General features: G+C 34.0%; 1 protein-coding gene across 1 annotated transcript; it reads right to left on the minus strand.

The window, feature by feature from the left end:
• Positions 1 to 293: 293 nt before the first annotated feature.
• LOC132548902 (uncharacterized) lies at positions 294 to 6,984 on the minus strand. Its single transcript, XM_060212802.1, has 7 exons — positions 6,882 to 6,984; positions 4,425 to 4,567; positions 4,143 to 4,291; positions 2,581 to 2,717; positions 1,819 to 1,890; positions 1,087 to 1,146; positions 294 to 640 (listed from the first exon to the last, which is right to left on the minus strand). Exons 1-7 carry the CDS (start codon positions 6,982 to 6,984, stop codon positions 294 to 296), a joined length of 1,011 nt encoding a protein of 336 aa, XP_060068785.1.
• Between the last annotated feature and the right edge of the window lie 14,477 nt (positions 6,985 to 21,461).

Raw genomic sequence — 21,461 nt, forward strand, 5'->3', positions numbered from 1 at the left:
TTTGTTTGATATGATTGGAAACAGGATAACATTTCTGACATGATTCTGTAGAAGTTGTTCATCACACCATTGGATTTACAATTCAGACGAAGGAACTAAATCCATTTACAGGAAATATGTTAGTCAGTTGACACGTACTAATAGACTGTGGTAGATCTCGTACAAGTACTATCAGAACTTTTTTGGATTACAGGACTGATTTCGTTAAGTTTCATCAACATATGGATGCTGTAATTAACATCGCCTTTGAAACAAGCTTCATCAGGCTTAGAGTGTTTCCATGTCATAGATCATCAGGTTTGACGTTTCAAACATGAACAGTTCCACCCCAGATTGGTTGCGTGTGTTTTCAGAGACACAATGTCACACAGGACGAGAGAACCAAAAATGAGTCCCAGCATAATAGCCCCAAGCATCCCGAGACCTTTGGCTGACGATCGGCTGTCAGCGGCGCTGATTTTCTTGTTACGGAAGGAAGATAAGTCTGTCTTGTTGACAGTCAATTGTTTCTTTGTCGCCTCCATTTCTGGTCTGACCGTCTCTTTCTTTTCATCATCCGTCATGTCTGCTGGTAGGGCATTGTCTTCCCAGTATTTCATTTTGTCGTAGTACGCACAGTCACAGGGACAGTACTCGGTATCTGAAAGGAACGTCGTCGATCATTACAACTGGTATGGTAAAAGGCAAAATGTATCCATCGTTACTAAATAGTGTATTTTCAAAACATTATTGAATTAATGTTTACGGACTACTGTAGGCTGTCTTTTTATACTTTCCTGTATAGTAACATACAATTGTGTCAATGATTGTGTTTATTCTAAATTCGATTGCAACATATAATTGGTGAATTGTATCGATAAAACCAATTACATATTTGTAAGCTTGAAATAATTATTAACTTTTTGTAAACAAATATTGTTTTGTGTTGTATTGTATTCTATTGTATTGTATAATGATACATTGTTCAGGGAATGAACAAATTAAAGAAGAAACAGATCTTGTGACTAATGTCTTAAACCAGATGCTTAATTGCACCTAATATTACTTTTATTCCGCTTATGGAGTAAACATTTTCGCAAAACGTACCTAACGCTTCAGAACATGTGTTGTAGTACTTTGTTGTCAGAACTGGGTCACATGTATCATCTGAAAAAAAAACGATGTTGGCTTGATGACAGTGAACCTAATGATATTGCGCTTCAGGTTCAAGATTTCACAATTCATTACAGTCATGTTGATAATTAGATAGGTTTTATGCTTTTGATTTGCAATATTACATAATACCCAAGAAAATCTGCAATTAACTTCAGATCTCTAATATCACCTCAATGGCGTACAATATAGCATTTAGATATATTATACCAACAGTAAAAAGTAGCATTTTCGCCTTGGTGACATAACACATTACGATGCAGATAAATAAGTAAATAGAACGGCAATTACTTGATAGGTCTCAATGAACATTTCAAAATGTGTCGTTATTATGACCGCTTGTGTTTCTTTGAACTTCTTTTCAATTACTTCGCAAACTAACATGAGCTAAAGCTGCTCAATAACCTATTCCACGCCCCCAACCATGTGATTAGATATGTACCAATATGAATAGATAATTTGAAGAAGTTAATTATATATCATATATTATGCATGTTGCAATATGAGACCTCCGTGATTAAGATGACATTTTTACAATATATCAACTTCCTGATTTATCGCCCTTTCGTTTTTACTTAATGCTAGAATTTTATTCACATCTCGCCATTATTTTCTTATAATGTATTCAACGAATGAATCCTAGGCTAATTAAAATGATCGTCGTACTGAACACAAGTCGAATCTGCATCATGCTTGCTTCTCTAAAGGTAGTGCTGGTGTCTGGATTAGTAAGACTATCTGAAACGTAAAAAACAAATATTTCATACAATGTCGCATTTTAAAACCAGGTATACATGGAAGTATTTGCAAGAACATTGACAATTTCAACTAAACATTATGTATGAGTATGGATTTTATACAAATCAAGCGTCATGGAAGAGTTATGTTAATTTATGACGTAGTGACGCGATTCTTGGGCTTACAACTGTTCCACCAAGATCTTAGTGATTGATCTCTGACTATAATATCACAACATAATTGGTAAACAACGCATTGTTGACCTTCTATTTTTATGAACATGTATTTAATTGCCCACACTCTCTGTATGATGTTGTGATATGACTGATTGGCTTTATAGTGTGATATTATAGAATGCTTTAGGACACCCTTTACGGTACTTGGGTATGACTTGTCCATATCAAAACTTCATTGCCTTCCTTTTGTGATATATCCATATCATTTGTCGGCCTGCCACTATGGTTACTCGATAAAATTGGTGGGTCTTCCATTGTGATAACTCGATATAATTAGTGGATCTTCCATTGTGATAACTCGATATAATTGGCGAGTCTTCCATTGTGATAACTGGATATAATTGGCGTGTCTTCCATTGTGATAACTCGATATAATTAGTGGGTCTTCCATTTTGATAACTCGATATAATTGGTGAGCGCCTGAATAATGGGAGTGGTCATAGTAATAACCAACCTTGTAAAGCAGTCTGTGATTTACCGTTGGAGCTGTAGAAGAACCTTGGCCTAGTGACGTCATCACGTTTATTGTATACAGCCGCTCGTATGTCGTTATCACTATCATCATACAGGATGAAGTCATAGTCAGATACCCTGAAGTTTTAAGTACATTATGACAACAGTATAAGTCTTTGGTATTAATAAACATTAGCATCAACATCACAAATACCCTTAACGTGGGATTAATGGGTTTGAATACTTCATATTTGCAAATAATTTTAACTAATCAGAAAGCTGAAAATATCTTTAACACTGTGAAACAATATTTATTTTTTGGTGTTCTGTTGGTCTAAGCAATAGTAGTCATGAGATAAACAAATCTTTGTAGGAATTATTTGTTGGTAATTAGAATTCAACGAGCTCAGTATCGGTTCAATTTCCTATCTGTTCAACTATGTGAGAAACATTTTTATCAATATAGCTTTTAGCTAATAGTCACTTAGTAACAAATTAGATAACCGAAACAAAGATGGGGAAAAAAGGGAAAAAAGTATTCAAGTCTAAGTATTCAATTAGTTTATGCCCCTCTCTCTCTCTCTCTCTCTCTCTCTCTCTCTCTCTCTCTCTCTCTCTCTCTCCCTCTCTCTCTCTCTCTCTCTCTCTCTCTCTCTCTCTCTCTCTCTCTCTCTCTCTCTCTCTCTCTCTCTCTCTCTCTCTCTCTCTCTCTTCTACTTTGAAAGTTCCATCTCATAACCATTCTATTTGCCCTCGAATTCTCGCGTTATAATCATGATAGTTTGTTTTCTATAGCACGAGATTCAAATATAAGATACGGGAGATAACAAATTCTCAATCGCGATAACTGTATTACAAGACTTCAGAAAGAATGACAGTAAGGAAAATCCATCCCCGGCCACATCGCTATACCTGTACTGACATAGTGAACGATGGACAAATCCTCTTGGAGATCAGAATGGGGAAATCAAGATATTTGTTTGAATGCCCCAGAAAAACAGTTCCTCATCTTTGCAAGTTAGCAATCTAATGATGATTTTCCAATGCTATTCTTTTATCGCTTGACTTTAAATGACAGTAAAACTTGTTCCTTACCATCGCTCCCACCCCTCTCAGATTGTACAAAAGAAACACGAGTCAATAACCAATAACAAATTTAAAGTAAGATACAGTAGAGTGAAGTAACGAATTAAACTGTATGATACATCTGTTTTGTCCTTCTATGTCTAAATGTTGAGGCTTAAGAGGCGAATATGGAAAATCAAAAGGGACCTTAACAGATGTGAAAATCGAGATGGGGAGTTCCACTATAGAAAGAAATTCTAGGTGTCATTTTTGGACAGGTAGGATCACCCGAAAAAGGTGTATATTGAGCGCACCCTGACATCATGATTTTCCGAAGTAGTTCTGAACATTTTTGCAGGTCAATGGAACAAAACAGTCAAAATCAAGCAACTAAAAAATAAATAAGTGTGACGTTTCATTGATTAGAGGGCCACCATCATCAGACAAATGACCAGTGTGATGCTTATCATCATTGACATATGCATGACAAGTACGTACCCGGTATCCAAGGTGACATTACGATATCCAGGGATATCCGAGGGGAAAATGAAAGAAGGCTTCTGCTTCATCCATGCTTTCAGGTTTGTTGATCGAGAGGATGGATCAATTCTGATACTATACTCAAATAGATCAAAGAATATCCAAACCTGTTGAAACATAAAATGCTGATAAAGGCATAGTATGTTATGCTATATGTATGATAAAGTCGTAATACATTATCGTGATTCTTAGAAACAATATCACATAAAAGCACAGGAAGTCAAATATTTGTTACTTTACCTGGAAAGGGCAATCTATTCTTCTGCTGATATCGATGTTCTTGCTCCGAAACATACCGGAACCGGAAACGCTGCATTCCACACCATTCATGTTGTACAGATCAAACATATTCACACGGCTACCTCGAGGGATATGCATTTCCGCTTGAAGTGAAGAAAATAACTTTGTTAGATCAATAATAACATTGATAGATTAATGATTGTCTCAATCATCGCAGTTTTCATTCTTTGATATCACGTGTTTAATAATGTCTGCGACATTCTGTAACTGAAGTAAGCAGTCAGAGACGTTGTTATTGTTACTTTTTATAGATACGACGGAATTTGATATGCAATGAACTAAGAAGAAACTGATACAAATTCTTAAAACTATCTTCATTGAAATAAATAAGTATGCCTATCTGCTTCTCCTGGTGTTTTCATCCTCCAAATGTTATTCGTTATTATTTGTTTCAACCCATATATGTTTTTGAAGATTCTATTCTAGTTTCTAGATTTCTTCCCTCAGCATCTGAATCTAAACTTTTTATTGATAACTTGAAAAATGTGTCTCTTGAGAAAACATTATTTCATCATTTAGGTTCCTCAGCCATTCCAATAGGCTTAATTCTTTGTCTCATTGTACATTAAATGTCAACAAATGTAAAATATCCCTGTTGATAACTTATTAAATATTAGTATTTCTACATTTTTGCAAGTATTACATGCAATTCCAAGGTTTGGTTATCAAACATAAACGTTCAATTGTAATAAATAAATAACAGGACTTTGTTGTTATCGTTTCTGCTGTGGAATAATGTGGATTGGTAAATTAATGATATTGACATTTTCTGGATGATATGTTCTTCAGCCATCAGTAAGGTTTATCAGGTGCGGATTGCATTCTGCGTTCCTAAATGCTTCTACCTGACCAAGGACGCATGGAGTGTGTAATCAACATTTATCGATTTCTTGGCGCTATGGAATACTTGCATGAGTCTTTAATTAATACCCATCGCGTCTAAAGACGTCATCAAACGATTAGAAATGTCACCAACATTACATAAAGATAATTCACAAGTATATTATTAAGCTTTTTAGCTTAAACCAACTACATGTACCTTAATTGGGTGGTCCATTATCGAATATACGTGCTTAAACAACGACTATGGTTTTCAATGTTCATATGGAAAACGAAGAAATTAATTTGGAGTTCAGGAAAATTTCTTTCACCAAAAATCGACAAAAACAGATTTTGATGTTGGATTCAGATAACAAATAGCAAATTGCTACATGCATGCAACGTAAACGAATCTTCAAAACTCTAGTTTGCACAATGTCGTATCTTACAACTGGTAATAGGTAATAGTGGCTATTCTCAGTATTTAGAAAATGGTAATAGTTTATTGCTTTCCAAACATATTTCAATTCTGTTTTCTATAGAGAAGTAAAGACAAATGTTCTACGATCCTAAGGTATAAACTGTGATTTAACGCTTAATAAGTTGTCGAAGAAATACGTTTCCAGCAATAATTCATGCGATTCGTATTGGGGAAAAGAAAGCGAATGAATATTCCGTCAGAACCTGTAGTGTTTTGTTATATATATATAGTGGATTTTCACTCCATAAAAGCTTATCGAGAAGATATTTTGATAACAGACAGATACCTGATACTGTATATATATATATATAATTCACTATGTTTGTACACCGACTGTATCTCAAGTTTTCGGGTGAATTAATTTAAACACTTTTTGATACAAAAGAATGGATTTATGCAACATCACATAAATCTGTTACCATTCTACGACAGAAGATACAACGTCTTTGTATCTATATTCTATATATTTCATATTATATATTATATATCTATATGTTTAATATATAGTATAAGCAACGGTTAGAGGTATGAAAATTGGTAAATCTGAGAAATTATGTCATATGTTTGTAAATAAACTTACTACTATCAAACGCGAATAAACACACAACAGCTCTTAAATTAACACAAAGTCAGTATGGTATTACAGACCCTATTGTAACAAAATATGACAGAATTTGTGATAACAACACAAAACAAAATATATAACACCATATCAACAATCAACATACGGGAGAACACCTATCATAATATCAACAAACAGATATATATACTATATTATATCAACACACCGAGATAATATTGCAAATTAACACACAAACATATGTACAATAATTCTATATTGTCAACATACAAATATATACTATAGTGTCAACAAAGGTAAAAATATATTCCATTTCGTTTAAGGCATTTTCTTTAAAATCTCAAGAAGTGATCAAAAGTTTGAAAATCATTTTATTTTGTAACAGTTATTCCGCGAGGTAAACTGGAAACGTTATCAACAATGATTTTGGAAATGTAAAGCTGAAATACGCATTCGATAACCAAATTTAACTGGTCATTGAATGGGGAAAAATCAAATGTGAATGAAATAAAATTACCTATGATAGATGCAAAGGAACACCCAGTCAACATCAGTGTTAAAACAACTGTACTTAACACCCAAATCCTGGCACCAAGGCGGGTAGTCCACATGTCCAACATCCTCGTGTTTTGCTCCGTGCAATAACGGCAGGCACTTGTACATAGCCTATCTGTATGGGAATTGATTAGGAATGCGTAATCATGCTTCACAGGTATTCATCACCGGTAACTCATTTAAAAAGGGGCGTTCCAGGGGAGTAACCCTCTGTTCTCTTATTCCATAGTTAAACACGGAATATCCTTAAACGCATAAGTAAACTCACAAAGAAAAGATGCTTTTTCAATCTTTGATATAAATGTCCAAATCTCCTCATGAATATATATCCATAATAAAATCACCCAGTTCATATTCAGAGCTCGATAATTTTTTTTTTTGTTTTTTTTTTTTTTTTTTTTTGTTTTTTTTTTTTTTTTTTGTTAATTTGATATTTTGTTTTGTCAACATATATGTTTCTTTGAGGGCGGGAGTATGTGAGTTTAATGGATGTGTTTTTAGAAGCCATTTGTGTAAGCTTGCTGGTGACAGATCGGAAATAATGCCGACTATTGTTTTTGTATTCAAAGATCCCATGACTGATTTCTACACTGCGATATGGCTTATCAAAACAGACAACAATGATCTTGCTCAACCGTTTTATTGCAGTTGTAGATATATTGTGATGTCTTACCTGTAGGGTGCCGTTCACTGACAAGCAAACGCGTAACAGAGGGTCTCCAGAGATGCAGGGTGATGAATACTATGGGGAAGTTTTACGGTCATCATTGTGGTCTCATTGGGAAAAATTATGTTTCGTCCTTTAAGGAATTGTTGTCAGTAATGCTAAATGCCTATATGTTGAAACACAGGAAAATTGTCAGAAATAAATATTGCAGTTGATTCGAAAGAAAGTCTAGGGCTTGTTTCCTCTATCATGATTTAGATGTCGAGAGCTCAGAGGGGAAATATGCAAGGAGTTTCAAGAAATCCAAGTTGAGATTGATGAAGACTATGAGAAGCTATGGGAAGTCTTACAGGTAAAAATAGGACTTCATAAAATATGTTTTGTCCATATGAATATATGCATGGTGATTTCGTAATCATATTTCTGCTTCTGATATTTGGAAAGTGACATAATGTAAGTTTATTTCCCCAGACCATTACGTTGTTTGCATTTCCTGTTACCGTGCCATTGTATACATGTATAAAAGTTATACGTGGTACAAAGGGTTGCAGAAACGTTAGAAACTCCGGAGTTACAGACAAAACCAGCCCAGCGATTTAATTGTTTTCAATTCATTAAATACGCACGACGGAAACACTTGCTGTGTCATAATTTCCCGACTAGTGGGTGGGGGCTGCACTATGTTGTAGGGATCCAACATACGAGAGAAATTTACATCCAATAACGGATTTTCCTCATATAATCACATACAGCCTCGCCAGTCGTCACGTTTGAGATCAATAGTGTGCCTATACAACTGTTCGTGTGTTATCGGTCAGGTCAAGTGCGTTTTTCCAATATACAATAATATAACAATCGGCACCTGCCAGGAGACAAAGTAGCACATCCGACTCGCGAGATTTAAGATTAATTCAAACTAAATAAAAACAGTTTCCTTCTTGCATGGAGACAGATTTACGCGCTTTATCTTCAATCTGGTGCAGACACGCGTTTACGTAACAATCACATCACCTATGTAATGTTTGCATATGCTTCAAATGTTTAACATTTGTTCAGGTAATTATCTAGTGTTAATGAGATTAGTAAGCTATTCAGCATTGACCATATGTAATTTTATTTCATTCACATTTGATTTTTCCCCATTCAATGACCAGTTAAATTTGGTTATAAGAACGTATGTTAATTAACAGTATAGTAAACATTATTTTCTAATACTTCGGATCTTCATGTCGTTGAAAATTTGTTGAAAAAAAAAGAGAAACATTTACAGATACATAAGAATTATAAGAATAAAGAAAGTGTGAAATCATTGTGAGACTGCTTCTTAGTGCAGTACTTTATCATACAACATTTAATTGTATTGCACTTAACACTGTATAATGAAAACCTTAACAAACTCTACATGGTGATTATATTGGAATACTGACATATGTATTACATTTACATCGACATGGAGGGGGATAGTATAATAAGCCCACAATTCAACGAAAATCTTAATTAGTCAAGTACATGTTCAGAATCGTAACCGTGTTTAATTATGTTAGTTGCTATTTTGTTAAGTGTTCAACTACATAGCTTGTTGTAATTTATCATAAACTTCTAGGTCAGTGTCCAACGTAGCATCTGCAAATGGTTTCAATACACTAAGCAGGCAAGATGGGGTTATTCAATTCAGACATAATTTTGGGAAAAAACTAATAATATTTCTTACTAGAGGAATATCAATATCAAAAAGTCTATTATGAGAAACATGATCATAATCAGTATCATAATTTGTGTAAGGTTCAAGTGAACCACAAACATTAGCGGGGTGTCATTATTTAGAGTACTAGAGGCTTCCTGTCTGTTTCCCTCCATCAGACCACACAGGGACGTATCGTTGACAAATCACATTGAAGACTAATACATCACTAATTTCATTAATATATAATAACAAGTATGAACCTAACACTGAACCTTTGGACAGCCCTTCCTGTTTTACAGTTAAATCCATCTATAACTACTCTCTTCCTCCTATCAATAAGGTAAGATGCGATATATTTTTTTTTCAATATATCAACTAGACCATCATGTCAAATCCTATCGAACACTTTATCAATAACACAGAATATCATTCGTGCTTCTTTCGTTTAGTCCAAATGTTTAACAATGTCCTTCTAGATGATTAATAGTTGAGTTACAGTCATAGCCTAATTGATTCCAAGTAATTATATCATTTATTTGAAAAACAATTATCTTGATTTGAAAAACAAGTATCTTGCATAACGTAAGAATTGCATAGATAAGTCTGTAATTGGATGGATCACCCTTTTCGCCATTCTTTTTTTTAGGTGTTACATAAGGTGGGGAATGTCCTTGTAGAGATAGATTCATTAAAGAAATAGTAGCTTCACAAAGGATTGAGCAACTCCTTCAATGAATTTGGAATGATATCAGAACAGGCAGAGGTGTCATCATTTAGAAGATTGAGTTCATAAATAACATCATGTTTAGTTAAATCGATTGGTGGGGAATTATATCTAAGAAGACGACTAACAGGTGGTAAATCTTGAGCATTCTTTTCAATTACAGAGAAAGATGTGAAGTAATCATTGAAATATTTAGCTTTTTCAATGGTGTGTATATGAGATTTCCGTTTATTACCAAAGGAGAGTCGGTCTCGTATTTGTTATGAAGATTCCATGCTGATTTTGCAACTCGTCACAATTTTCAAGGAGAAATAGTTTTATCAACAGGAGAAGATAATTAATTAGATAAGTATTTTGCTTTGGTCTCATGTATTAAGAATATTGCTACGTTTCGAATAAATCTAAATTTGCCACAGGCAGCCGGGGTATTATTAACTTTTGCCTTGGAATGCTGACGATTTCGATACAATATGTTTGGTTCTTAGAGTTCCCAAATCAGGGTTACGCTGTTTTGTTTTTCTGCTAGGTTCATAAAAATTATGTTGCCTAACATACATGGTTTAATAAAGGTTAACTTCGTGTGATTGTAAGACCTGTTGTCACTATGTGTGGAAATAGGTCATATCATCAACATATATTCACCCTTGAGAGACATTAGAATATAATAAGCTTGTCCGCTGAACAATCACTTGCCCTACATTTTCATTGTTCTCGATTCATTAGCTACACGCACCCTAAATAATAAATCAGCGACAACCAATCAAAAACTCCAAAAAACATTAATTAAACATATTTGGTTGTGTTTAAATCTTATGACTTATTGTTGTAGTGGGGATTGGTATAAATTTGTCACTGTAAATCAATTGACTACAGAAATGTGTATTCATCTTTAATGCAATAAGTTGTCCATGCGGACATTTCATTTAAATGATATTACTGTACATGGTAACATTTTCAGATATTAATCTAAATGTACATTTTGCCATTCCCAAAGAATTGATAAAAACTATACACTTTTAAATTTCTGAAAAAAACTTGTATAACAGTACATAAAAACATTCCCTAATATCTTGTAAAACAGTACACGTTAACATTCCCCAATAACTGGTATAACAGTACACGTTAACATTCCCCAATAACTGGTATAACAGTACACGTTAACATTCCCCAATAACTGGTATAACAGTACACGTTAACATTCCCCAATAACTGGTATAACAGTACACGTTAACATTCCCCAATAACTGGTATAACAGTACACGTTAACATTCCCCAATAACTGGTATAACAGTACACGTTAACATTCCCCAATAACTGGTATAACAGTACACGTTAACATTCCCCAATAACTGGTATAACAGTACACTTTTACATCCCCAATAATTGGTATAACAGTACACTTTAACAGTCCCCCCACTTTTACCCCCAATAACTGGTATAACAGTACACGTTAACAATAATTCCCTTTAACAATAACTGGTAAAACAGTACACTTTACATTCCCCAATAACTGGTATAACAGTACACTTTTACATTTCCCAATAACTGGTATAACAGTACACTTTACATCCCCCAATAACTGGTATAACAGTACACGTTAACGTTCTCCAATAACTGGTAAAACAGTACACTTTACATTCTCCAATAACTGGTATAACAACACGTTAACATTCCCCAATAACTGGTATAACAGTACACGTTAACATTCCCTTATAACTGGTATAACAGTACACGTTTACATTCCCCAATAAGTGGTATAACAGTACACTTTTAGATTTCCCAATAACTGGTAAAGCAGTACACTTTACATTCCCCAATAACTGGTATAACAGTACACTTTTACATTCCCCAATAACTGGTATAACAGTACACTTTTACATTTCCCAATAACTGGTATAAAAGTACACGTTAACATTCCCCAATAAGTGGTATAACAGTACACGTTAACATTCCCCAATAACTGGTATAACAGTACACTTTTACATCCCCCAACCCCAATAACTGGTATAACAGTACACGTTAACATTCCCCAATAACTGGTATAACAGTACACTTTTACATTTCCCAATAACTGGTATAACAGTAAAACAGTACACGTTAACATTCCCCAATAACTGGTATAACAGTACACTTTTACATTTCCCAATAACTGATATAACAGTACACTTTTACATCCCCCACCCTCAATAACTGGTATAACAGTACACGTTAACATTCCCCAATAACTGGTATAACAGTACACGTTAACAGTCCCCAATAATTGGTATAACAGTACACTTTAACATTCCCCAATAACTGCTATAACAGTACACGTTAACATTCCCCAATAACTGGTATAACAGTACACGTTAACATTCCCCAATAACTGGTATAACAGTACACTTTTACATTCCCCAATAACTGCTATAACAGTACACTTTTACATCCCCCAATAACTGGTATAACAGTACACGTTAACATTCCCCAATAACTGGTATAACAGTACACGTTAACATTCCCCAATAACTGGTATAACAGTACACTTTTACATTCCCCAATAACTGGTATAACAGTACACGTTAACATTCCCCAATAACTGGTATAACAGTACACGTTAACATTCCCCAATAACTGGTATAATAGTACACGTTAACATTCCCCAATAACTGGTATAACAGTACACGTTAACATTCCCCAATAACTGGTATAACAGTACACGTTAACATTCTCCAATAACTGGTAAAACAGTACACTTTACATTCTCCAATAACTTGTATAACAGTACACTTTTACATTCCCAAATAAGTGGTATAACAGTACACTTTGCCATTCCCCAATATTCTAACCTTCCTGATACCTATACTTTCACGGAGAAACCTGCCATACTGAAGGAAACCGAAGGTGATCAACACGGTACCACAACGTATATTCAAACCATGAACTATACGTATAGAGAAAAAGATGGAAGTGATCAAGCACGCTGGTGAATATTTCTTTCAACAATTGACAAATGAATTCAACAGTGAGAGTCAGCACTGACATTGTACGCAGGACATTCTGTCGCCTTCTTACATCCAGCTTCCTCATTAAAACCCGTGTGTAATTTATATTACCTCGTGGTTTTTTTCGAGGAATGGGAGTTGATTGATACTTTGGGAAAGTTAATACAAATTCGTACTTATGCTCATAAATATAACAGCTGATTCAGTTGTGATATACATTGGTCTCATCATTAACACGTTTATTGACCAAGATTAGTAGACAGATACTGTTTTGGAATACTTATTCGTGTCTTTTGTAGGGGTATTCATGCATTTTCCTGTATATTGCCCTCGTTTAATCGCATTAGAGTTTGGTTTAAGACATGTCGGAATTTTCTTGTTGTTCTGGTAGAGTCATCATCTGTTTATCGGTAACTATAAACGACAATGTGTGTGCTGTGTACTTATAAATTTGTTTTTCCGTGTTAGTAACCATTTTCTAGCTTGTTATTATGCGGGGTGATTGTCACTGCTAACGATCAAATATTAGATTACAGTGCAATTTAGTCTATCGACAATCACAATGATTCGATTCAGCCTGGATGACAATGGAATCATGAATCGGTACTTTAATTATTCAAACAGTAGCTTCATTTTAATTTGCACGTTTGATCTACCGAAAGAAAGCTGATAATCAAAATCTATTTTCACATTCTGCATAATTGATAATATTTTCATGAATGATGCGATTACAGTCTTGTCAATAGAAATATAATGCCAAATCAGATTTGAAATACGATGTTCAATTACATCCAATAATTTAAGAGTATTTGCATATCCCGAACCATGGTGTATGTCTTATTCGCTTTCACTACGAAATTTTAACCGAATTCGATTTTCCTGACTCCGTCTGGATTCCAAGTTTCCATGCCAGAATAACTGACTTGTTCTAAGCTAAATGGCCTAAACAGCTGTAGATCACAATGTAACAATTATTCTGAACATACTGTAATTTTATTTTATACCGCCACCTAATCAGTGCCAATTTTGGAATAACGGGGTGGCGATAAAATGTGTTTTAAGAACGAAAGTCGAATGATTCAAATAGTTTATAATGTGTCAACATCCTGCTTAAGTTCATATGTTTCTATTAGTGCATCTGGATAAAAAAAAAGTATAAAAACGTTTACTGTAAAATAGGCTTATGTGCAGTTGAAATAAACTATATACACGAATGCAGATAAAAAACTCCAGTTTTATTTCTAATCATTTTTTTTTAATCAGTTTCAATTTTCACTTACATTAGAACAATTAACGGATGTAGAGCCACTTTCCAGGACGCAGAGCACCGACGCGTGTATTTATATGTTAAATATGGCGTCGACAGGGTTTGATCACGACCATGTCCAGAAGATTTATCTTCTCGTCAAACTTTATATCAAACGTCGACTATTTTTGGGAACCATTTTATCTCTCCGTGTATTTAAACTTTGTTGTGTTCTGCACGAACAGGAAGCAATCGTCAAACCTGTCTTATCAATATAAACACATTTTCCAGTTGCATTGAAGCCCACCCAATGTTGTCTGTGTTCTTTAACTACTGATCAAACGTCAGGGTTGTTTTTGTTTTTTGGTTTTTTTTCCCTTCTTTATATATTTTTTGTTTTTTTTTGTTTTTTGTTTTGTTTTTTTGTTTTTTTTTTTGTTTTTTGCTTTTTCTTTTTCTTTTGTTTTGATGTGTGTTTTTTTTTAAAATTAGAATCTAATCGGCGAGAATTTCATTTTAAGATAACATGTAATTTGTGATACATGCTTTATAACGTTCATGCACAAAAAGCTCTCCCCATGCTAACGCAAATCTCATATCGATGTTAATTACTTAAGAACGTTAGACCGATGATAAAGTCAAGATTGGAATTATGTGTAGTTCCTAGTAGTGTGTTGCATATTTAGCAATGTATTTTGTAACTTACCTGTTTATCATTCCCTATTTGAAGGCAATTTCCACATGCATTCTTCTTATTTCTAGTAAAATACATTTGCTCGAGTAAGACAGTGGAACACTTCCTACAAATTTCTCTTTTTATCAAAAATGAAATATTATCGAAGCATGTTTCAGTATTGTTGTGTTTCAAGTTGCCACAAGTCATGATTATACGGACATGCCTTTTTTATATAAGATTCTTAAGCTATTATTTTCTTTGTGTTGTAGAAAGCTCAATGACGTGTTAAACATAACATCAAAATTTCGCGACGAGGCATGCAATTTAACACAAGAAGCAGGCGCAAGAGTAAAACATTAGCAAAGAATAAATATATTAAACCAATCATCTTTAATCGTATGTGTATTTGGCAGAGAAGGTCAAATTATTTGGGTAAATTAAGTGTTGTACAATGATGTTTGCTTATACACCGATATTATGGGACAATTAGAAGGACAAGTTAACCCCAACATTGTCCAAACTTTTTATTTTGCCAGGAAAATTGGTCTTGAGTGGTCAATGAGGATATAAATACATGGTCCAATCCATCACATATAGAAATCATTTATGGTTTCATATTTATCCTTTATTACAGTACCAAATAAATAAAACATACTACACACACACACACACACACACACACACACACACACACACACACACACTCTCTCTCTCTCTCTCTCACACACACACACACACACACACACACACACACACACACACACACACACACACACACACACTCTCTCTCTCTCTCTCTCTCTCTCTCTCTCTCTCTCTCTCTCTCTCTCTCTCTCTCTCTCTCTCTCTCTCTCTCACACACACACACACACACACATACACACATATATATACAACCTTGTCGATATTTAACATTAATGAATTACTGGTGTGTTGACTTACAGTACAAAATCATGTGGGAATTAGTTCTCATTGGCGTTATATGTGAGCTGTATTATATTGATTACTATGTACAAGACTAGGAAAATATATTTATTTACAGTGAAATCATTAATTTTGGTTAAGGATTGATTTTCATTGGTTTCGCACGGTCTCTCAGTCCACGAGTTCATATGCCCACGAATTGCTAGAATAAACTTAGCCATACCTTTCAGCGAAATAATTTGTCTACGAAAAGCAAGAAAATAAAGACCCTCAAAAATATATGATTTTACAGTAGCATGGCCCAAACTTTGTCTAGTTTTTAACGTATTTAAACTGATATTGATCAAAAACTGTCCAGCCTCACAAAAGTAATTCTATTTCTACCAAGGATAATATTGGTTAGTTATGGTGAGATTGACTCGACAGGTTGATTTGTGTTTCATTGTGATGCATAGCGTCTGCCTTAATTAACATGTTTGCGTAAACACAGGCAAATCGCTGATGGAATTAGTCGATACTTCAGGCTTGTATTAACAGAGTACTAAACTGATACAATGCTGTTTTGATAGTCTAATATTCTGTGTGATAATATCTACTAGTCTTTTTTTCCGATAAATACAATTGTGGTCTACATCAATTAGCCAAAGATATAAACATGCATCATTCTAATTACGTAATGCTGTCTAGCTATGTATTTCACTAATTAATCAACACGTTTACTAGTACCATAATCTTGTCATCTCCAATGACTTTTCTTTTCAAAATACAAATTTCAAATAAAATGCACATTAGCCAATTAATCAATCTGAATGACATCTTGTCGCTGTTCCCTCCTAATGTCGGACGTTTCCTTAATACTTGGGATGTGATGTACAGTGACCTATGAGACGATTACATCAAACCGAAATTAATCGAAATTTATAGCAAAATTTAGAAAAAAAAAGACAAAATTATCTATCATTGAATATTCATGACATAATTGTTAAAATATGACTATTCAAAATAAAGTTCATGGTTATATCCTGAACCGCGACACAAGATAAATTACTTAAAACGTGGCTTGTAAGGTTATGTCAAGTATCGGGGATAAATATCATTACTCGGAAATGCAACAAAAACATTCATTTATCAATCTGCCGTCACTTCTCATATTTAATTATCACCACATCCACTTTATTCATATACATCAACTGTATAACCGTAACAGGTAACTTTATAAGAAATATTTCGTTCCTAAAGAAATTTTACTTTCCGACGTCTCTTTGAGCACACCTGCAGCTATGGCATTTTTGCTGACCATCCGTTTAATTGAAGGAAGGCTATATATATGCTACAAATCCATGTCATACCAATGTCATCAAAATGTTGTTTGTTTTTTTTTTTTTTTTTTGTCGATCAGCATTGCATGGTAAGTCCAATGTCTGGTCAGTCTGTGGTCATCATAATATAGTAAAAAGATACTATGTCTAGGCTATGTCTGTTTCAGTGGGATAGATCCATAACAACGTACAGTTGAAACTCATTGTCTCGAAATCGCTCAAGTCGAAATTCCGCTTGAGTCGAAATAATTTTCAAGTCCCGAATTTTATATTTCTATATCTTTAATTTCAGTTCGGTTGACTCGGATTTCATTGAGTCGAAATTTCGGTTGAGTCGAAGTGATTTTTTCAGTCCCTTCAGTTGTATCGTAGCAATTATTTCGTCCATCAGTAATCAACATCAGGATAAGGCAATCTTATTTTGGACACTTCGGTTGAGTCGAATTTCGGATAAGTCGAACTATTTTCCACTGTCCCTTGAATTTCGAGATAACGAATTTCGTTTGAATATCATTTATCCCACTGTCAGTATCGATATGACCATTACTTCTGATCTATATACTATCATCTGTCCATAAATTATATATCTATAACTAGATCCTTGTCTGCAGACATTATTAAATAAGAACTAGGCTTACATGATAACAAGGAAACCCCACCTATACATATGCAATCTTTTGAAAGGAGAAACACTTGCTAATCATGCGACGGTATTACAATTATTAGATTGCCCTGTAATGATTAAAATGTTGAATTTGAGTTCGGATTATGATTATGTTGACAGGTTGTTATGTTTGTGTTGTTTTGCCTCTTCGTCTGACTTAGACCTTTTTTGATTGCCATTAGTCAATTCTTAGATATCAACAATGTTATCCTTTAGTATCACTTAGAGTTCTTAGTAGATAGAACATTTTTTCATGCATCAGTTCAGTTAATTTCTGACATATTGTATTTAATCAAGCGATAATGAGATGAGGTATTTAAGTGTATGTCTTTTGTATACACAGTTTGACAATACTGGTAAACTTCAGTCATCAAAGTTTTACGTAACCTGCATGCACTTTTTATTTATTGAATGAGAAGAAATGTTCAGTATATACACATGAGCAAGCCGTTATTTTGCTGTCATCTTATTCTGAAATTTATTCAAATTATTGAAGAGTGCACCTTAGCTGTTTTTGTCGGTTTTCTACAGTCGTCACTTGGGTATCATCTGTTTAGGTTCTAGCATCACGGACAAGTCCTAGAGGACGACACAGCGATGTAGTGCATTAATTAATAAATTGCCATACTTTACCGAGTTCTAAATTGTGTGAAAACGTACTATTATGTTTTTAGCGATATCTTTTCCTCGTTTTCCTTTTTTCCTCACTGCATCGATGATATCATCAATATTTATCTAACCCAACGTCAAAGTATCTGTCCAACAGCTGTCCGTTCTCATATAACCATATGTTTTCGATGTGTCTTCTCTATTCCTGTTGATTTATTGACATGCCATCCACTACGTTGTTCGAACGTCACACTATGCTTCTCCTTTCATCGATAGCCAGTGTTTTTTTGTCCTTCAATCAAATCATATATCGATTAATCAATTTTCCATCTATTTTTTTTCAATGCATTGTTACCAACAGGTTTATTTTAGTGTGAAAACATGTATCTATTGTTATCGGAAATACAAGCGATCTATGGAAAACTCTGGCAAAGCCAATGTAAGTTCAGCAATATCACAAACAATCTACTATCTATACAAATCAATAAAAACAATTAACATTGACCCACATTATCGAAAAACGAACAAGGTGAGCGATGAAATGCTGGTTAAACTACACAGGGATGTTGAAACGACACTGACAATGGCAATCAATTTTACCAATACGGAACACAAATGGTGATATTTAATATGTCATCAATACAAAGATACAACAAAGGTTTTTATCATCACAGTTATACAGACCTTTCATGATAAACTTTTTGTTGATAGAAACTCGATAGTGAATTGGATTGTGAATTTAGATATCCCTTATGAGGCCTCTGTGGGTAAAAGATATAACCAATTATCAATTGATAAGGAATAACATGGTAAGCCGAGCGGGGTATTTCAAAAGCACATTAACTAATTGATATTTGCATCAAACATTTCGCAACAAAATCTATATTAATAAAGATAAAAAGGTATGACGATGTAAATTACCGTATAAAATTTGCATAAAACATCTCAGTAAATGATGAATGTAATAAAAATGATTACGTATTAATTAAAATGGTCTTGTTAAATCATAAATTATAGCGTGTCAGTTGAGACGCACCAGACACAAACATCAACTTGATACAATCACATCGTTTTAGATCAAATGAAATGATAAAGTTTATTGGTTCATGAATATTTCTGTTCTCTTTTGGTTTGTATATATTTTACTGATAATTACCCGTTCATGCCCCACTAGACGTTTGTTGTGAGACAGGTCCCTCTCAGATCGGGTTGTGATGTCTGTTGACAGTAATAAACGACTTACTGTACACTCCCTGACGAATCAAAACTTTTCTTATGCAATCTTTACTAAATCGACTTTAAAGATTACAAAGTAGTCATGTTGCTTCAAAACACTTGGATTCTCCATAGATATTTTTCTTCATTTTCTGTCCGTTTTTTATCATTATTATTATTATTATTATTATTATTATTCATTTCCCACTCATGATACCCGTTCTAAAGACCCTTGTTGTAGAAATGACACTATGCTGAAACTGACCTGTTTGGATAGTGACGGTATATAAGTATTTTGCGTCGATAAAAAGTGTAGTACAGTAAACTTCAGATACACAACTGATGACATTTCATGAATTTTCCATAAATCACATTTTAATTGACTGAACAACCAGTCGTTATTAACTGACAGTAGATTTTTTTCCCACAAAATAACGATCGATACAGCTCAATTCTGGGACATTAATTGATAGTTGCTGGTCGCGTTATAAAGGTGATCGCTATTCAAGGTGTTATCATGTAGTAAAAATGCTTGGGCTTGTTCCAAAAAGGTTCTTATATGCATATTCAAGTGGCCGCTAAGACAGGTTTGACTGTAATTAAAATATCAAATACAGGTTTTTACTGGTACATATGTAGAGTAATATATTACAAATTAAGGGCGTGATAGTGTTGTCAGCTATCACACTTATTAACACCATATCGTACAAGCAAAATAAGATACGGATGTTTACAACAATGTTGTCCGTAAGAAGTGTCGATATATGTTTTCCCCTGCATATCTGGCTGACTTACTCATGACAGGTGCCCTGCAGAGATAAAACTGTTTGTAAATATTTTCGCTTCACCCTGTTGCTATAATTTGTTAAGTGTACTCTACCTCTACAAACACCTAGGATATCTTGAGCTGTACTTTGTACCCTAACAACTAATTTTTATATCAGCAGTGTGATACATTAAAATGGAGAAAGTCCTTCTTGTCAGTGTGATTCTTGCTGTTTGGCTGATATTAGGTAAGTAGTCGTATTTGATGGTGTCAATATAACGGACATGAAGAACGAATCCGACACTTCAATTATCAAAAGTTGAAATCCACAGGATAACATGGTAGTTTTTTTTCAAAATAGTCTTGTACATTTTGTAAGTATTTCTGAAAGTAACAGTATCTTATATAACGGTTATTAATGTATTTGACAATCAGCTGCGTCATATTGTCTGATTTTTCTCTTTACTAAAGTGCTCACGATTTAGCCATGAAAATCAATGAGTAATAGTTCATTAAAACCACAATTAACATAATTGTTCTTCAAATTCAAATAAATGAGAAAAATCTTAAGTGGTCGTCTCTATCCCTTGTACCATTCCTATAACGTAACATTAAATTTGTACGTTCACCTAGTTAAGATTTCTCTCCCATTTTATTGTCAATTTTTATCTAGTTATTTGAGTACTTCTATACCGTAGGGTTATAAGAATATATATAGATATGTTGTAAGTAAATGTGTGAATGATTTAATGCACCGCTTCTGAAGGGTACACGTGGTTATGCCACCGTGACTTAAACATGGAACTTAAACTTTTGATGAAATAACTGTTTTATATGTTAGTTTTATCTTCAGTATTTTAAAACATTTGGTATCAGCGCTGGTGTTTTGTTGTACTTTTACTTTCAATGATAATCTGATTTTAAGAAATAAGATGATACATTACTTATATAGTAAAGTCATAAAGTTAGATCAGGTAACATCTACCCTAATACAACAGTATATGGTCTTTATCACTTATACTGGGTGTGAATGTGCAATGTGTGTTTATTTATATATATACGTGGTT

The sequence above is a fragment of the Ylistrum balloti genome, unplaced genomic scaffold, assembly GCF_031769215.1.
Source record: "Ylistrum balloti isolate Yb309-2 unplaced genomic scaffold, AGI_CSIRO_Ybal_v1 Utg370032, whole genome shotgun sequence".
Lineage (NCBI taxonomy): Eukaryota > Metazoa > Mollusca > Bivalvia > Pectinida > Pectinidae > Ylistrum > Ylistrum balloti.

Coding starts and splice junctions, on each gene's coding strand:
- LOC132548902 (XM_060212802.1), bottom strand. CDS start 6,984: ATGTTGGACATGTGGACTACCCGCCTTGGTGCCAGGATTTGGGTGTTA. Junction 4,292..4,424: donor GAATAGATTGCCCTTTCCAG/GTAAAGTAACAA, acceptor ATGTTTCAACAG/GTTTGGATATTCTTTGATCT. Junction 641..1,086: donor CACATGTTCTGAAGCGTTAG/GTACGTTTTGCG, acceptor CGTTCCTTTCAG/ATACCGAGTACTGTCCCTGT.